Source organism: Haliaeetus leucocephalus, unplaced genomic scaffold (genome assembly GCF_000737465.1).
Source record: "Haliaeetus leucocephalus isolate CR32 unplaced genomic scaffold, Haliaeetus_leucocephalus-4.0 Scaffold964, whole genome shotgun sequence".
NCBI classification, from domain to species: Eukaryota; Metazoa; Chordata; class Aves; order Accipitriformes; family Accipitridae; genus Haliaeetus; species Haliaeetus leucocephalus.
The window spans coordinates 631,542-651,693 of record NW_010973400.1 but is presented as its reverse complement, the minus strand read 5'-3'; the positions used below and the strand labels follow the sequence as shown (position 1 = coordinate 651,693).

The following is a 20,152-nucleotide window of genomic DNA, read 5'->3' as shown; positions in this document are numbered from 1 at the left end:
CAGTGTTACAGATAGTTGGTGAAAGAGCCAAGTACACTGATGAGTCTACAGCAAAGGAATGTATGGAGATATTTTAAAACACCTTGGAGAGGGAGGGAGGGGCAGGGGATGGAAGACATGAGACAAAAGGAGGTAGTTTAAGCTCCTGTTCCCAAAGCCACCTCTCAAGTATCTAAAGGGACATGAACCACCTGGCAGGCTGACAGGCTTTCTGTGTACCTCAACATACTGGGGCACCTCTGTCCCAACAGTCTCTTTCTATAAACACAAGCTGTTTTGCAAAGCGGCTTTTCCCAGTGGAAGCTTCCAATCATGGCTGGAGAAAGCCAGACAGAATACCTATGTAGTCTTCATTCATTTGCCATTTACACTTAAACTGGTAGTGGAGATGGCTTGAATGAAACTGGCTAACCATGTGCTAAAATAAGATTTAGGGACTTTCACGTGCCTAATTCCAGAAGCAAGGCTTTGGAAGCTACTAAGGTATGAAGAGTAGCTGCAGCAGTAACAGGATAATTCAAGTGAAAAGGGACTTCTAGAGGTCACTTAGTCAAACTCCTGCTCAGAGCAGCATCAGCTATGCGGTCAGACCAGGTTTGTCAGAACTTTATCCAGTAGGGTGTTGAAAACTACCAAGGATGGAGACTGCACAATCTCTCTGGGCAACTTTCTACAATGTTTGACTGTCCTCATTCTGAAAAGGTTTTACTTCCCAGTCTAAACCTCTCATTTCAGTTTATGGCCATTTGTCCCCGTTATATTTTGTCATATTTCTGCTGACCCATTCCTCCAGCTTCTCCCTCTGGATTGCAGCCTGTGGCCCTCAAGGTGTATCAGCTGGTCCTCCCAACTCGGTATAATGTGCAGACTTGATGAGTAAGTATTCCATTGCCTCCTCCAGGTCACAGATAGAGATGTTTAACAGGACAGGACCCAGGATATACCCCTCCAGTACTCCACTTGTTAACAACCTCCAGACAGAGCACATTCCATTAAACACTACGCTCTGAATCCAACTATCAAAACAACTTTTTACCCATCTGGTCCTTGACCCATCCGGAGAGTAACATCCTACCTCAGATACAAGAATATTGTGGTAGAATGCTGAAAGCCCTGCAGAAGTCAAGGTACAGGATGTCCACTGTTCTCCCCTCAGGTTGGTCAAGACTGATTTACCCTTGGTAAATCTGTGCCAAGTATTACCAACCACTTAGTTCTCCTTCATATGCCCAGAAATATGTTTCAAGAATACTTGCTCCATGCTTCTCCCGGGTACCAAAGTGGGCCTGACCAACCTGTAGTTTCCCCAATTTGTCTTTCGGGCATCTTCTGAAGATAGGTGCAACATTTGTTTTCTTCCAAATGTGTAATCTCCCCTAATCTCTATGAAAGGACATCAGTCAATTCTCTCAGCACCTTTGGATTTAGCATGTCAGGTCCCACGGACTTGTAAGGGTTGAGTTCTCTTGTAGGATTTGACGTACCTTGCAAATCTGAACTCCAGCTCTAGCTCCTCCTGCTTATATCCTAGGCTGCATGCATTTTTATACACCTATTTGACACAGCCTGCCTTCTACTGTTCTAGTATTCCTGAGGTCTCTATTGTTTCCATCACACTGTACCCTTTTCTTTCCACCACATCCACCATTTCTTAACTCTGACTCACATTCCCTAACCTCATTGTTCCCGGTTTAAAGCTTTCCTCACCACACTGGACAGCTTGTTGGCACAGATGCTCTTTCCTCACTTTGTCAGGTGGATCCTGTCTCTACCCAGCAGTTCTCAATTCTCAGAGGGTCCTGCTGTCATAAAAAAAAAAATTCCTGTCAATAACATCAGCTGCATAACCAGGTATTAATGCACAAGACCAGTTTGCTCCTCCCCCAGCCTCTTGTATCCACACTCAGGACTTAAGAATGTCACCTGAGTCACCAGGTATGAGCAAAAGGTCCTGCTGCAGCACTGAGCCTATTAATTAGCTAAGGCCTTTGATGGGAACTGGGAGGGCAGTGAAAACTATTCAGGGGTGAAGATACCATGTGAGCACAAAACAGATTATTCTGTTGCTCTGGTATTGGAAACTGCACATAAGAAACTGCTTGTGCTTAGAGTTCGGTCAAAGAGTAAAGACCAAGTCAGATAATTTTCTCTAGGAAGCATACAAAATAAATGAAATGTAAGCAGCGTGAACCAAATAATCAGAAGGCAGTCTTGGGCTACAAGGCTGCTGACATCCAGGTGACTGTACCGTAATACCATAAAGGGCCCAGACTGCTTAGGTAACACTGTAATACCAAATCTAGGTAGGGATATAGGACAATGAAGAAAAAGTCATGGGAGATGGGTTATTTTGGCAGAGTGTGGGCAAAGACAAGGCGGCACAGGGGCAGCAAAAAAAAAAAGATTAAGGTGGTTATACCTTGTTCAAACACCATTCCCACTACAGAAGTGCAGTTGTCTATGGACAGTGGTGAAGCTTACCTCCAGACTTTGTCTGCAGCTAATGAAGCACACCCAAGCATACATATACACTCCTCTGTGGATATTAAAGGTAATTAGAAGCAACATCAGAGGCTCTTCTGCATTCTTAAGTTTGCTTTTTTTTTTTTAATGGAAGAGATGGATCATTTGTTAGTTTCTAAGAGCTCTTCTTCATTCTCTACATTCCTATTTAATTTCCCATCTTTTTATTGCAAGCTTTAAAAATCTTTACACTCTAGGTTAGCACTGAAACCTAAACTTCTGCCCGTAAGCCAAAACTTGACCCACACAAACATTCAATAACTAGTCAGCCATTTCAAAACCAGAACCACCCATCTCCTATCTCCAATGAAACCTTTTCATTCTCTGCCTCTCTTCCTCCATGAATCCTTAATAATCTCAAGACTCCTTCTCTCAGGCCCACTATTTCTGCCAGCTGACATGTGAACCCATTTCCTTCTGGAGATAGTACAGGGTTACTCCTGAATCAGCCAGAAAGAATCAGCAAAATCAGCAAGAGGTACTCTTCCTCTAGGGAGTAACACTGCATGGTAAGTTACCAAAACTTAAGCATCTTATAGCACAGTTATACTATCTCGAAGCTCCCTTGGGAAAACAAAGCAGAAGAAATTACACACACACATCCTTTCCTCCCCTCCAGTAACAAGCAAGCTTTATGGAACATTATAAAATGCCAAAACATCAGAAAAACATCTAAATAATCTTTTTAATACAGTTTAAATGTTCAGCAATGCAGATCTTTAGAAGTAAATAATGGAAAATGTTTCTCAAAGTAACTGCATACAAATCTAAAAAAGTTTTAAGTAATAGTATTGTAACAGTGTGCCTATCTGGCATATAAGGCCTGGCTGCCTTTATAGAGTGTGGAAGTGAGAGTACATCTGACTAGCACAAAGCAGATGAAGGCTGAGTGTGGCATGCATCTCATCTAGAAAGCTGTACAGCAGGAATCTGGTACCATATGTACAGCACTCAAAAGCAAACCATGATTCAGTGCAGGACAGATATAATCCACTCCACAGCTGCTGGCCTAGAGGGCAAGGATTGTTCCTTGGCACCATCCCACAAACAATGTACTGAGGTAGCTTCACATTTTTTCCAATGCATTCACCAACCACAAAGGTCACAGAAAGCTTCAAAATATTCAGAATGATTTAGGCAAGGCAAGTTACACACAGAAGCAAAGCATTTTATTACTCATGACAAAAAGGCAGAATACTGAACACATCAGTATATACAGTACTACTTTTAATTCCAAATAAATATAACCAGTTTTCTATCACCTTCATGGATTAAAAAAAGATAAAAATAATCAAAGTAATCAATGACACAGTATAAACAAATACAGAAATACGACCAAATATTAAACAGTAGTTTCCAATTAGATTTTACCAAATCAAATAGTGGTTTTGCTCAGAATTATGCTTGCCCAAAAACAAACAGGTAAACACACCTAAACTTCCAAACCCTAATTAAATGACAGTTTCTTTCAACTAGATTACAAGTATAGCCTCTCCTACTTACAAGAAAAATGCTCTTAAAGCTGAGGTTGGGGGCAGGGGAAGTATGCACCAAAGAAACAGGGCCGAGAATAAAAGCCATAGCCAGACATCCCAGAACTTAATCTAACATAACATCACCTTGTAATGCACTTCTGAAAATCCGTATCAACAGTGGCAACAAAAGACATTCTCCATATTTACAGGTGCAGCATAATCCTGAAAATACTTCCATTTATCTAGTTATTTACCTTAAGCACTTTGGGTATCAGACCTTCAGAAAAGGAATTACTATCATAAGGTAGACTCATTACGAGTTGAAAATAAAACACAGATTCTTGATAATAAAACTAACATTTGCAATTTGCAGAACATAAAAATAGTACACACACAGCTGTTTATTTTTTCTTAATCATCCATCATTTCTAGGCTCCATTTTGTAACATTAGGTAAGCAGTGTTCTACAACTACACACAAGTTAAAAGCACAACATACTTTACATTAGGAAAAAAAACCCTCACAAAATATGCAAGTTGTGTATTAATACTACACCAACAGAACTGGAATTTAGGGTATCCAGATGATCTTTTCTTCTTAAAGACACCCAAGCACCTGCTGTTCCAACTGAATGACAGCCAGAAGTTAGAATCAATTAACCCTTGTCAGTGCCTCTACAAGAAAATTAAGTATTGCTTGGCACTACAATGAACGTAGCCCAGTGAAGTAAATGTAAAGTTATCACTCAACATGAGTAATGTTGCACAATACAAGCATTGTTTTATCATGAGACCAAGCAGTATGTCAAACTATTGACAAAGAACATGCTGGGTCAGCTTGTAATCTTAACTAGGGAAAACTTTAAATTCTGCAGCAACATAATAAAATGGTGTAATATAAAGAAAACAGTTAACAATCAAAAATGGTTACAGAAAAGCCCTCTATTTAATCAATACATTAAGGTAACACTTCTGATACTTTAGCTAATACTTAAGAAATTTTATCTTCTACATTTTCCCATTTGTTACTAATGGGCATCTTTTGCTTGTATGCTGAATATATTTGCATGCTTTTTGAATAATTCACCAGCAGAGTTAACTTTGTAAAGATCAGTTGGCATTGTTTTCTCTCTTATTTATTCTAATTTCCTGGACACGTCTCTCCTTTAAAAAATTAAATTCTGTTTTCCAGATTTTTCACAGGAATTAAATACATAACGATATCCAGGGATCGGGGGGGGGGGGGGGGGGCTGTTTTTAGATCTTATTTGCATATAGTTAGATCTTATTTGCATACAGAGATGGGTTAGATGTATTGCCTATCATTAGGGTTGTATTCATTTTTTCATTTACACTCAAACAATCACAGGGCATACAAAGAAAATCCCTCAAACCTCAGGCCTTTTCATGCTTTATCTTTGTCGACACAACTGAGGAAGGTGGCGAGGGAAATAAATAAATAAATAAAATTAAATTAAAAAAAAAAATCAGAGACATCTGACAAATTCTTATAATTTCAGAATGGTTACTGAAAAACAAAAAAAAGTTCTAAGACACATACTGCATATCATCGCTTTTCAGTTCTGAGATTTCCTCCTCCTACAAAGAAGAAAAAAAGAAAAGGCTCTGAATGTTTCCCTTCAAGATACAGACTAAGTGCATGGAGAAAACTTCCTCTCTTCAGTTTGACAGATGGGTGGGGAGGATGGAGGACAGAGATCAGTGGAACATGCACAGTCAGCAGAGAGAACCACCCCGAGTTGTGATGCAACTCAGATACCAAGAGAACCTTGAGACAGGTCAATGACATCTTTACACCAAAAGCTGAGTGAAAATAACTTAATGGGTGTCTCTCCCATAAATGAGGATGCAAGTTTTTGGCTTATTATTAGTAAACTTTCTCCTACCAAGAGGAAAGATATACAGGGAAGTTCAGAATTAGAAACAAAGAGAAGAATATACAAAGATGCTTGGCATCTTTGTTTTCTAAGCATCCAAAACAAGGAGGAGACAACACCACTGTAAACTAGATGTTACTGCAAATAAAGTTTTGTATGTATACACACATAAATTGTAAAAGCATTCTGACAGAAAGGTTTGCCAAAAACAAGGTTGTCGAAATAAATGTAAGATCTTGGAGAAAAAAAAAATATACCAAGAGCAGTATCTGTTTGGGGTTTTTTAAATGCATTGAAGAAGTGTCTTCCTAACTGCAGTCTACTTATTATTCAAATAATTCTTATGAGAGTATCTTCACACTCACTGCCTTTCTAGACTGTGGAACATCAGAATCATAAGCCCCAACCAGTGCTTCTGGTAGTGGATTTACTCTGTGTTACATCAATTTTAGTTTTCTTATCATCACAATGCTGAAAAAAAAATCCCAACTTCTTCACAGTGTTGTCCACCTTTAGCAGTTTTTTCTTTTCTTTCAGTGTCACATGAACTCAGATCCTTTGTTAATGATATTCCAGCTGCCACTTTACCAGACTTCCTTATACGAAACTTTATCACAGATAGTCCTATGCTTCAGATACTTTTTTGCTTCACTTCTTTGCTTTATTTCTGTCAGCAAAATAAGAGTTTTCGTCATAATTATAATCTGGTTCACATGGGGAAGCACAGTAACTAGAATTTGGATGCTGAGGCTGCAAATCTGTTTTTTCTGTTTTAATTCTGTCAACTGGAATGAGGCAGCACCTACTTCTAGAGTTGACTGCATGGCCAGCAGCAATTAAGGCATGAGCTAGATTGTTCTCCTCATACAGAACATCCACCTCTAATCTCATTTCAGAGCCATAGTGTTTAAAATGAAATATCAGACCCGGTTTACTAAGAAGTTTCTGAAACAGAAGTTTAGCTTCATCACTCCAGTAATCCCCGCTGGCAGGAACTGTATCATGTAAAGAGCAAGAGTGTGCCAAGCGTGGTAAATAAGACAGACTTTCTGGAATAACTTTAAGTTTATGGATATCAGAGTAAGGGATGCTCTTCAGAAAGCCATAATCAATAAATGTAAGAGCAACAGACTGACTTGTTACTTTGCTAATTTCTGCCCTGTTCCACTGTGCTTCCAGTCCAAACTTGATCAAGCAGCTAGCACCAGGAGCCACAAGTTCTTTTGGCAAAGCTGGCAAGTTGTCAGGAAGGTCAGAGAGCAGCAAAGACAAGTTTTGCATGCAATCAAATGAGACTTCAAACTGGATGCAGAAGTTCGAAGGATCAGTGACTGCAGTTGCAAATCCAGGATACCTTTTGCCGCTCTGCAGCAGCGTCCATGTGACTGAAATTATCTTGAATGATGTATCAAACTCCTTACAGTCTGTATTACTGGATTTTTCCGGTCCGACAACAATCCAACAATCACTTAAGAGCTGGTTCAAATATTCCTGAAGCAGAATTTCCCCTATTAAAATATCTACTTCCCAGACATGAGAGGATTCCAAATATCTCGAAAATAAGATGCTTATTTCACGATTCAGGAGTGCATTTACTACATGGACAAACTGAATTTTCTTCAATTTTTTAAAACAAACCCATTTACAAAACACAGCTTGTTTAGGAATATTTTTAATCTTATCACTGAGCATCTTTGCATTATTTAAGGACACCATCTCACACTTGCCATAATCCATGAAAAAAACTAGCATTAACTTCTCCCTAGCAAATTTCTTTATCACTTTTGAACGATACCACTTCAAGTTCCTTTCAGATTTTGTCATGCATTCCAATCCTTCTTCAATGTCATCCACTCTAAGCAAATCACTTCTTTGTGCTTCTTTCACAAGCATTACATTTAACTCACGTAGTATTTGCAAATTTCTAAGTAACTGTACATGAAATTCTCCACTCTCTGAAATATTAATTACTTCTGCTCCTTCTACCTGTCCAGAATTTAGATCTTGAGGAAGGACATTTAAGGGTGTTCTAGAAGTATTTTTCATCCTAACAGCTTTAGTTTTACTTTGAACATTCCTAGACTTTCTATCTCGAGGATTACCATTTGTAACCCGAATCTGTTTTGGCCTGTTTTCCTGATTACACATTGGTGTGTTTTGCCACCGCACCCTGCCTTTTTTCTGCAGAAGGTCATTAGATATAGACTTTCCACCACAAATTACATCTACTTCCCATCGCTCTCCATGTTGCTGTAAGAACTTGTAAGTGACTGGCTTGTTATTTATTTTGCTTACAAAAGAGGAACTACTTCTACTAGTCCAGCTTTCATCAGGAACACTTTTTGCTCTGCTAAGGAAACAATGAACACTGAGCCTCGGCAAAGTTAAGAACTTTTTCTGAATCCTGGAGATTTTTGAAAGACTTACAACTGCTGCATTACCATAGTCAATGAACTCCACCTCAAAGGAGTTTCCCAATTTCAGAGTTTTAATAACTGCTCTATAATAAAAACAATCACTGCCATGTTCTACAACAATGAGATCCCCTACCATGAGCTCACCTAAGCAATCTTCATGACCTATATTCACCATGCTTTCATTTAATTCTTTTGCTAGTTGTACTATTACTTTTTCATCCTCTGCAAGCTGAACATAGAAACTTGATGGACTATTCATATGAGAAATACACCCTGCTACTTCAGAATTCACCTGAATATGACGCTGAGGAAGACTTGTTAATTTAGGTATATTTTCATTACCCCTTTCCTGCTGACCTGTGTAATTTAGTCTTTCATTACGAGATTCAGAGAGAGCATTTACAGTTATTTCCTTTGAATTTACAGCAGGATAACAGAGCGAGTGAGAAGCAGGCTCTCCAGCCAGAGGTTCCTCTCTGTGCTCCAGAACAGCACTAACAGTATTTCTAAAACCTGGTTCTTCACTGTCCTGTAAAGTTAGCGGTTTTGAGGACCCACTACACAACTTTTGTGTGCTACATGCAGTTCGCTCTTCATCTCCAAAATTCTGTCCAACATTTGTCTGATAATATTTATCATATACTTGGCATTTTGCTTCAGATTTCGATTTAACTCTTTCAGGATTTTTAACAGCTACTTTATTAATTTCTTTGTCATTTTCCATGTGACATATCACTCCTCTGTTACTTCCAACAAATTGTTCTGTATAATTTTTCAGTGCCAATTCTTCCAATATTTTTTCTTTTATCTTCTGACTTACTTTGAGCTGTCCATCATACAACTCCACAATAATCTGTCCGTCTGATTCTCTGGATACAATTATAGCCTTCAGCAGCTTACCAAGGAATGTTTCCTCAAACCACCTAGTAACTCTTGCTGGAATTTCTGTCTCCCTAAGATCTGACAGAGAGCATTTAATAGCTTGCATGGGTGTGAATATTAGGTCAGTGGCAAAGTCTGGAATAGGCATCAACTGGTCTCTCTCTACCATATTCTTATTTCCAAAATCCACAAAGTCAGCACATAGATAGGATGTTGATTCCACAGGAAAAGCCAAAGCTCTATAAAAGAGACCATCTTCAAAATATCTGGCTATACATAATCGCGTATTGCTGGTATCGTATTTCGCATTATTTGACATTTTACTTATGACACTAACCTTCTTCATCAATGCCTCTATAGTTTCAGTGTTTCGATTAAGCTGACAATAGAATTTTGAAGGACTATGTATATGAGTTATATAAACCTCCTCCTCACTTCCAGTTTTTATATCAAAAGATGAGTAGCAAAAACTGTACAGAGAACCCAAAGATGCAAGGTTTCTCAGACCAATACATTCAGACTGGGTGAGACCACATTCTCTGAGGAATTCCTCTGCACTAATAGATGGAGTCTGTAAGTCAACTACATTGAATAAACAGTTGGGGCTTACAAGAATAAGAGCATAAATGATACAAGTCAGTGGTCCTCTAGAAACAGAAATGAAGTCTTCAAAACATCTGCATACTTCTTCAGAACAATTAAGTGAGTCAATCTGTAAGGGTACATTTTTAAGTCCACATCGAAATGCTTGACTTTCCAGAGTTAGGAAATCTGGAAGAACAGCTTGAAGATCTTTAAGTAAAACTCTTTCCCGATAACCATAGTCTACAAAAAACACATCAACTTCATCTGTGGATACTTGCTGCACAACAGTTGCTCTGTACCACCTCCCATCTTTGGGACATTTAACAATACAGGCAACCTGTCCAGTTTCGTAAGGACTGGTATGCTCTTTATAGTAAGTCTGAATTTGTTCCATTAAGTTATTTAGCTCTGGCAGTTTGCTTTGCAACTGACATGAAAAGTCTGCTGGGGAAACAATGCAAGAACACACCACTTCAAAAACAGCCCCTGGTTTAAACACAAACTCTTTATAAAATAATTTTTCCTCACATACTGATTTACACCTTTTAGTAATAGCACCTTTTCCAAAACAGGACAGCACAACAGATTCTCTCAGAACTGAAGGCACATTTAATGACTTTTCCTTCTGAAGCATCTCTCCATTTCTGGATACCTTATGTTTACTAATATTACAGACGCTCTGTGTATTTACTTTTTTTTTTTTTAATTTGCAGGGATTCAGAGCTTGCCTTTTTTTTGCCGAATTAACAACACAGTTTGGTATCTTCTCCCAGTATTCAGCATATCCAGCTTGAACCATGCATGTGGCAACATCTCCTTGCTGCAAACCACTCCTATAATGCGCTTTAACAATATACTTGTTGTTTTGCTTTCCAATGACATGAAGCAGCAGTAGTTTGTTACACACAATGCTTCTGAAGAAATCAGTTTCTTTTTTAACCCACATATCATCAACAGGAAATGTGCAAGCAAGTGCACAACACATAGCTAAAGCTGGTAAATCAGAAAACTCAGGAAGCAATGTTTTCACATCATAACAGGGTACTGTATCTGTATTTCCAAAATCCAAAAAATAAACAGTAATGTTTACATGAAGCACTTCAATGACAACACCCCGATAATAATGCATGTCTTTGCTATACCGGGCACAGCACAGCAATCCAGGTTTTGGGTTTTTAAGGACCATTTCATCGGCTCCACATTGGTTATATGTGTCTGCAATATTTTTCATCAAGGCTTGAAATTCATTCTGATATTCACATGTTTGAATCCAGAAGTCAGATGGATTTATGACATATACCACAACAGCAGTATGGAAAGAATTCATTTGCATTTCTACTCTTTTGCAGTGGCTTGACAAAGAAATATCCCATTCAGGTAAGCAGGTTTTTATATGTTTATTTCCAGTACAATTCTTAAACGAATTGTATCTCTCATGACATGGTTTGTAGTTTAGAGCAATACTTGTGATTTTTGTTTCCGAAAGTGAGACACATGATGCAGCTGCCTCATTCAGGTTTTCTGGATGCTTGGCATTAACCCCAAGATTTTGCTTTTGCAGCGTAATATAATACAAGCGTTTAATGTCATTGAATAAATCAACATGGACACACACAGAAGTTTGTCCTATCAAGGCCAGTATAAGTTCTTTCAGCTGAGTTTTTATTACTGTTTCATCCTGACTACCAAAACAAGACAGCGCACATGGAAATGAAATCATTGGTAATGCCATGAACTCTACTTTAAGTTTCTGAACACAACTAGATGGCACAGCTTCAATATTGCCAAAATCCATAAACCAGACTTCCACACGGTCAGAGAGAAGCTGTTTTATCACTCCTCTGTGCCACTGTCCATTTTGCCTTTTGGCAGCACAGAGTAACCCTAAACTATCGAAAGATTTATTATTTTCTGTACTGATAGCTTCATAGTACAAATGCATAGCTCCTGTCAAATCTTCCAGCTCTTTCTGCCGTTTCTGTATCTGACAGTAAAATTTATTTGGGCTTACTGCAACAGTTATTTTTACATTTTCTTTACTGCCAACAGGTAGATGTGGAAAGAGATCATCTGGAACTGGCCAAAAATCTGTTGGTTTCTCAGAATTACTGAAAGCAAGCAACTCCTTGACTGGATACTTCTGTTTCAACAATTGTGGCACTCTCTTACAAAGTATTCCTTGGGGAAACGCTCTTAACATTTCTACAATAAGACAAAATGAATCTCCATCAATAAATTTTCCTAACTGCAGTTCAAGAACATCACTAATGATCTTTGGCACTTCTAGAATAAACAGTTGGTATGCTAGAACAGCTTTCACATGACCTGTAATCTGTAATCCTACCAGAGAAGAAAAATAGTTAATGGCTTTTGGACCCCATTTTTCTCCAAGAGGAAGTATGCTTGCCAAAACACCCAAAACTACCTTTGGAGGCAGCTGAAACAATTCATCACAAGCAGAAGCAAGATGTGTTTCCTCAACCACTAGCACTTGCCCAGTGTCGATAAGAAAAGCTTCATAGATATGCTCTCTCTTTTCCAGAACTCTTCCTCTATGCCATTTTCCTTCTGTGTCTTCCACCAAACAAGATCCACCAATGTAAACATTATCTTTTACTTTGAACACACGTTGTATTTCATTTTGTAGTATGTAATAGTCAAGCTCGCATCCTGCCATGTATTGACCCTGGAACACTATAACCAAGCATTCAGGATGGCATTCAATATGAGTTATCTTCAGATTCATATCTACTGTGTTTGGTGAAGGAGTTGGAGATTCCATCCTGTCTGCAAATAAAAGGAGTAGGATCAGCCTGATTATTTTCCATGTTTTTTCTTTGTCAACTAATTCCTTACATGAAATCTGTTTTCAAAATGCTTTAATAGCATACTACTACACTTCTGGTTAAAGTGTATACTAAACATTTAACAATGTCATGTTTTATGCAACTGGGATACACCTGACACAATTCTCTTTGTGAAGACATGTTCAGGTAACAACTGAAAAAAAGTACCTCTGGACTTGCTCTTGGGGCCACAGACTAATTTTATCAATTGACAATAATTTGTAATCAGAAAGCTCTTCACAGAATAACACAGAGAATTAAAGATTATATCAGAAAACTGTGGGGGTCGAATGGACATGCAGGGATGTGGAACAGGATAGACAGCCAGGAAGATAACTGTATTTCTTCTCAGAAAAAGTATTTCTGCTCAAAGAAAACAAAAGAGTGGAAAGCAACACATGCCATTTATACAACATCTGCTCATCTAACTAACATTACTTACATCCAGGAAATTTAACTTCAAATCTCGCCAAAGGAGATCCAATTCAGTGTTTCACTACACTGGACTTGCAGTTACCAGGAGAGTTCACCTGCAAAAGTATTCCCAGCCTGTTTCTCTCTCTTTTTAATATGTGTATGACCAAGGACTCCTCCCCTACTCACCCTGCTTTTTCTATGCAAATCATTTCAAATCAATGACATCTTATAGCTCTGTACTTTACTGTTTACTTAATCTGGCTGTCTATCCACTATCAGGTATAGCTGTAGCATATTTTTAGTTTTCATAATTGCAAGGACATACAGAAGACATTATGTCCAACATTTCTGCACTGCCCATCAACTAATAATTGTGCCAGGTGTGTTTTGTATGGTCTCAACACTCCAATGCTGACAATTTAAGTATCTTCAAACACTTCAGATACTTCTCTGACCTTCATCTATAATCTGGTCTCCAAGATCAGCTTCCAGTTCCATTTTTGTCAATGGATCTGTGATTTCACATTATTCAAAAACACTACACTTGCCCATAATTTAACCAAGCAATTCTGTGAAATAAACTGGTGTGCTAACAATGTAATTAGGGGTAGACAACATCTGTCAAATGCAAAGACAGTGGATAAACACACAAGGATTGACTGGACAAAGCATATACTTGATTTACGAATTTTTATGTAAAGCTGAAAGTGAAACTTGCTGTTTCAACTACAAGTTATTAGAGCAACATCTTCCTCAGCCTACAAAAAACCTTCAATGGAACTGCCACTATAGTTTATCATACATGAAGTAGCTAGTGATCATATAATCTGTCTTCAGAATAAATACTGATCCCTGTCATGCTAGTTCCACAAAAAAAAAATTAATAAGTGAGTACTCCTACTGTAAAGCTTACCAGAACATCTCAGGCAGGAGGAAGAAGGATACAGAGCTTCTCAAAAAAAAACCCAACAAAAAAACAAAAAAGCCCCAAACCAACAGCCACCCAGAAAAACCTCCCAGTAAAAGCACTATCTAATCTAGCTCTGACAAATACCTGCTTAAACAAGCCCCCCCTATAATAAAATATAAAATAGAAAGCTAAATTCGGGGGGGTGGGGGGGGGGTTAGTGAAAGAAACCAGCCTTCCAAAAAGGGTTCTCTCTGCCTGGAAGAAACACTTGATCACTAGAGAGAATCAAGCTTTTGAAGATGCACCACTGATGCTTTGGGCACCTTCCCCCTGCGCCCCTCCACTGGAACAAAGCCCTGGCTGCAGAAACACATAACAAATGAAAACAATTTGTGCATCAACATTTCCTTGCCCATTGTCACAGCCCAAATAACAGCATCACACAGATACAGTCACATTTATACAGTTTACAAAATGACCTTTTGGTTTTTTACTCACCTATATAATAGTTAGGACTTATTCAGAACACACCTTTAGAAATCTCAGCCCTCTTTTAACAACACTGCATCTCTCTACAAGGAAAGATGATAGAAAAATCATTAGAAGAACACATGTAAACTGAATTCTTGTACTACTTCTCTAAATCATCCTCCGGCCCAACAAACACACCCTGAAGAGCTCCTCGTACCTAGTTTAATTACAGTATAAGATTTCAAAAAACACAATTACAAAACTGAATCCATGGTAAGGCCATTTTCACTGCAGCTCAAAAACCACACCAGTGAGAACACTACACAGATAACCTACCACCTACTTTCTAAGCAGGAGTGGTCACACATTTATTTTTGTTTGCAATACTTCAGCCATCAAGTCTATACTCTATCATGCACCACTACAGGGCAAACAAACTTACAGCGTAACAAAGAGGCTTTTAAATGCAACCAAATGCAGGACACAAGCGACAGTTCAGAGTACCTGCGCTGCCCTCCAAAAGCAGCAGCTCTGACCGGGGCTGTTCGACGCCCCAGGCAGCGCTCGCCCGAGAAGAGCAGGACGCAGAGCCCAGCTCGACTCGACAACGCGCGGACCGCCAGGCAGACGCTGCCGCCGTCAGGCGAGACCCGAAAGTGAAGACCGCCACCTTACAGCGGCAGCAGCCGCTTCCTTACCGCTCACAAGCGCGAAAGCGACGTGTGAGAGCCACGGCCGCCACAGCACCGCCCTTTTACACCACCCCGACACCACAGCCAACAGCCTGCCGCCGCTCGCCCCGCGCTGACAAAATGGCGGCGCGAGGAGCCGCTCTCACAGGCCGCTCGGCAGGGCACGTGCGCTGTGGCGCCAACAGAGCCTCAAAAGTCTCGTTTGGGGAGGACGGGGCTTAAGGTTGATTGGCAGGAGCGCGACGGGAGGGCCCAGCCAATCGGCACGGCCCGAGGGCAGAGGTGCCGCCCCCTGGCTTCGGCTGAGGGCTGGCGGGCGAACGGCCGGGGCTGGTGGCGGCGGCGGCGGCCCGCGTTTCTGAGTGTGGGTAGCCCGGTCTAGTTCGTTTTTCTTTTCGAGTTGTGCTTGCTTGGTTGGCCGGGTTTTGCTGTTTTTCCTTTATGTTTGTACTTTGTAGCTGTCTTATTTACAAGGTGGTCTCTAAGTTTTATAAAAAGCGTCTGTGGGTCACTAATCTGGAGCTATCAAAAGAGGATTTGGGAGCTCTTACTCTTTACCGTCATGAGGAGGAAATTCTCCAGGCTGGGACGAGTACATCTCAACAGGGTGCAAAGTGCTGCCCCACTTGCTTTTGCATGCACGTCTGTTTTTTTGCTTTGGGTTGGGTTTTGGTTTTTTGGTTTTTTTTCCTTTGGCGGGGGCGGGGTGGGGGAGTAGCGTGGTTCGTTTGTGGTGGTTTCTTTTTTTAACTAAGGATACAAGCTTAGTGAGGTGGTCACAATAAGGAAACTTGGTATGAAGTATAGTTCTACAAATATCAGCAGATGCTGGTATATTTACAACTGATTTCATTCTTTAGAATAAGTTCAGATGTGTATAATAATTTCTAAGGGTTTACATTCAACTTTTACAATTTTTTTCCACTGGTCAGGATTGCTGCAGCATAGTTATGCTTTACAAAGTTGGGAGAAAGAAAAACTGCTTTTGCAATTCTTAGAGATAGTAGTAATCTCCAAATGCAGATAATACATGATTAAAGTGGTATCATAGCTACTGGAATTAACCCTAAAATTTGCAGGAGTTCTTAATTTAATTTTGCAGGTAAGCAGTCATGTTTTGTGATGTTCAAGTTTTTTGTAAGAGCTACTCGGAACAAAGGTTGTAGAGGTCTGTCACCAATACAGCTTTAGCTTTGTATTTCTGGACAAAATGTCTAGTTTATTCTTGCATTCTTATGCTGGCCAACATAATTCCACTGCTGGCAAATTACCTTGGAAGACTGAAGTTTGCTTGGTCTGTTTACTTCTTTAACAGAAAAAAACTATACATAGTCTTTCTGAACTGTGAAGTTGTTTACTTTCTTCCCCAATGTAATGCAGTAATGTCCTGTGCATTGCCTCTGTACCCCAGTCTTCCCATTTCTGACTTGGACTGTCTCAGATTGGGTTTTGGGGTTTTGGGTTTGGTTTTTTTTTCCTAAGTAACAGCAGTATGCTTCAGGGTTTAGACATACATACTTCTCTTCAGGCAGCTCCTCTAGAAGGCCTTCCTACAGAAAGCATCTTGCTCTCAAAAAGTACCTCTTACAGAAGGTACAGACTTTGGCAAATTTCTCAAGTCTTAAAAGTAAATGAGTCTGTAACATAACAAGTCTGTGATGGCAAGTAACTTAGCATCTTAGTATATGTCACACTTTTTTTCCTTTTTTTTTTTTTTTCCCCCCTTCATATAACTATTTTCCTGAGATACTGTGTTTTGTATTGGTGTACTGGTTGGGCTTAAAAAGGCTCTCTTTTAAGACTATTTTAAATTTACATTACCTTGGATATCTTATTACAAGAAAACTAAAGAGATGGACATCCAGTGTTTTTAAAGACTTTGGAGAACCTTACAAAACATCTGAGCATACTTGTGTCACTTCTAATAAAAAAAGATAGAATACCAGTATATTTAGCATGGTAATAGACTGATGAAAACCTTGTAATACTGAAATTTTCCTTTCTCTGGGGTGTTTTGAAGCTCTGTCTAAATTTATCTATGTAGTTTTACTTGATGTTACATGATAAGATTTCACATCCATAGAAACTCTGTTAGTCTAATTAGGCAGTTATGTAAGAATGGACTTCATTAGTACCATATTTATAGAGAAGAAAGATAAGACCAAATCTTTTAAAGAAGTTACATTCTTGCAAGATTAAAACCTCAGACGGAAATCTGGAACCCAAGATGGACATCTTGGCATCCTCTACAGTGTGAAGGGAGAGTGCTGCCTCAGAACAGCAATTCAGAAGACTCAGGACTAGTTAAGGAACAGTCTTGAACTTAGGAGTACTAAATATTAAAAGGGGATGTGGGGTATGGCTATGTTTTTCCCTATAATTTAGGCTGAAGTCAGTCCTGACAACAATCCAAAACTCACTCCTGAAGGCAGAGTGCTACCACTGCTTTTTAAAGGCAGCAAGATCTATGTTTTTTCCTACTCAAATTACAGTAGTGATGGCAGCTGTAATATAATAATCTTATGCTTAGAGCAGTCAGAAACAGATTCTTGCAGTGTGAGTGAGTTTAAAAAATGTGTACTACTTCCCTGCAGTGTGCCTTAACCATGGGCAGTTATGCATGGTGGAATACAGTGTGTCCCTCTTGTTTGATGTTGTGCTACTGTGGGATGGGTGCAGGGCAGGGGGGGAAGGAAAAACAGAAGGCGTGACATGGCAGTCCGGCAGGGCCAATGGGATGCTGGAGCATTCTCGCCTTTTTCTGGAAGGAAAGATCTTTTTTGCTGGTTACGCTTTTGTTACAGAATTTCTTTACAATTTACATCATTTCAGCCTGTGAAGGAATATGTCTTTTCTGACAGTGTGGGGTTTTTTTTTAGTACATCTTTGGTTTGCTAAAGAGTTGTATGATTACTTTTTCTTTTTTTTTTTTTTTTTTCCCTCCCAGGCTTGATACCTACATTGGAAAGTGTCAAGTATGCATAAAGCACTGCCAGATCTCAGAAGTGAGCTCCTCCAATAACATTTGAGACACGAAGAGTCACTATAGGCCATTGTAAGTGTTCACACAGTAAGGAAGCACATAACAGCCAAAAGCAGAAGTAGCAGTGTTGTGATGTCCCAGAACATCCCTATAGTGTGCTTCAGCAAACTTCCAAAACCTGTTCAGTGTTTACATTTGAATTGTATTGGTGAAACTACACATTCCATATTGATTAGTACTAAATCTTAAGGGGTTTTCCCACCTTTGCTTACAGTGTAAGTGCTACAACCAACTCTGAGTTTTCATCTTTTTCACTTTATTGATCTTTACAAATTTTGTGTTGCTGTCATTCTCACAAAAAGCTGTATTTTCCTTCCTTGTCATTGTTGTGAGGAAGCCATTAAATATTTTTGCTGGTTTATCCAGTATGGAAGGTTAACAAACTCTAGTAAACTTATTTATATTCCATTGACAGAAATAAGATACAATTGAAAAAGAATTTTGATCTGTGAGGCTTTATTCTCTTAACGAATCTTGGCCAAGACAAAACTAAAGTGAGCCTCAAGTTGTTCTTTGTCTATATCAAACTACTGAACAAGATGGTACTTCATGTGTTCCAAAACATGTCTCTCTAAGTCCACTCAGAAATGTTTTCTCATCAGGAAAATTTTGCTATGACTCATACATAAGCGTTAGAAATAGTTAATGAAAACCTAAAACTCTTCACTAAAAAAGCCTTTAGTGGTCATGGTATGAAGTGGCTGTTCATACCTATTTTTATTCTGTAAGAGGTGGTGGGCTGTTTCTGAGGCTGACTACATTCAGTACACTTCTGTGTGAATTTTCTTGTGAAGGAGTGGATACTAGTTTTCCTTATAGATTCAAGTGTAGTGTAAAGAAAGTAAAAGTATTCTTCTACTACAGTTTAACAGAATATCGTAAATGAAGCTCTACTGCCAGCTGTCTGCCAGGAGGTAGAACATAGCACTGTGTGAGTGAGCACCTTTGTTGAAATCAGATAATGAATAACTAATCACAGTTCTAGCTAACTTCCAACACTTAGGAAAATTGATTTTGAGGGGAGGGAGCATAAGACAAAGCTATCCTTTGTTGTAAAAACTAAGGGGGATTCTGAAACATGCTACCCAAAGGATGGCTTTGGGATAACATGGACATTCATCTTCCAGTCTAAACACCAGCAGTAATCTGCAGCCTTCTTAAAAGTATTCTTAGCAGGTGGTAAACATGTATTTGCTTTGATTTGAGCAGTGGAAAAAAAAAATGGAGAAACATTGCAATCAGTAGGATATCATATAAAAAGAGGAGAAGAATTATCAGCATCTTCTCTTCTGTTTGAGTTTTAAAATAAAAGTGAGTCTCACTGAATTCCTTGGGGAGTGCGTGGTTGGGTGGAAATTGGGTAACGACCTACCTCTAAGGAAGGCAAGAGGTACAGATTACAAGAGGATGGGAGTATGTCCCCGACAGAGGAGGGTTTAAGACTTAATCTTCTCCTTAGTGTTTCCTTCCTGGGTGACTAAATAGCTGAACTCTCATGATGCTAGTTCTATGCGCCATATGCTGACTGGAATGAATCCCGTTCCGAAGCACCTGACTTTCACAAAGAGTTATATAGAGATCATAACTGCTTTGATCCCACATAGGGAGAGAAGGAGAATTAAACAAAGCATATTCTACTTTTAATCCCCATGACTGTTCTGGATCTGTCCTTAGTGTTGCTAAGACTGTTTCTGAATATTAATACCATAAAGCTGTTACTACAATAGATAACTGTTATACTCTTTCATTTTTAGGAAGGACAGTCTGTCATAGCAAAGTACTTTGAAATTGTTTCCTGTAGGATTTGATTAGGTCATGACATGCTAAAGTGTATGGGCAGAGGAACTTAGGCTCTGTGGCTTAGTTCCATCCCTCTCCAGCTTTAGTCTTGTGCAAACCTAAAAATACATCGGTCATTTTTCTTTGCCAGAAACGTTTTTTTATTGCATGTAATCAAATTGCTTTTCTAAAAGGCACTGCAGCATTCGTTGTAA

At 39.2% G+C, this 20,152-nt stretch overlaps 1 protein-coding gene across 1 annotated transcript; it reads right to left on the bottom strand.

Annotated features, from left to right (window-relative positions):
• Positions 1–6,543: 6,543 nt before the first annotated feature.
• On the bottom strand, positions 6,544–12,561 carry LOC104842164 (tudor domain-containing protein 15-like). Its single transcript, XM_010584303.1, has one exon. The coding sequence runs from the start codon at positions 12,559–12,561 to the stop codon at positions 6,544–6,546; it is 6,018 nt and encodes a 2,005-aa protein (XP_010582605.1).
• Between the last annotated feature and the right edge of the window lie 7,591 nt (positions 12,562–20,152).

Coding starts and splice junctions, on each gene's coding strand:
- LOC104842164 (XM_010584303.1), bottom strand. CDS start 12,561: ATGGAATCTCCAACTCCTTCACCAAACACAGTAGATATGAATCTGAAG.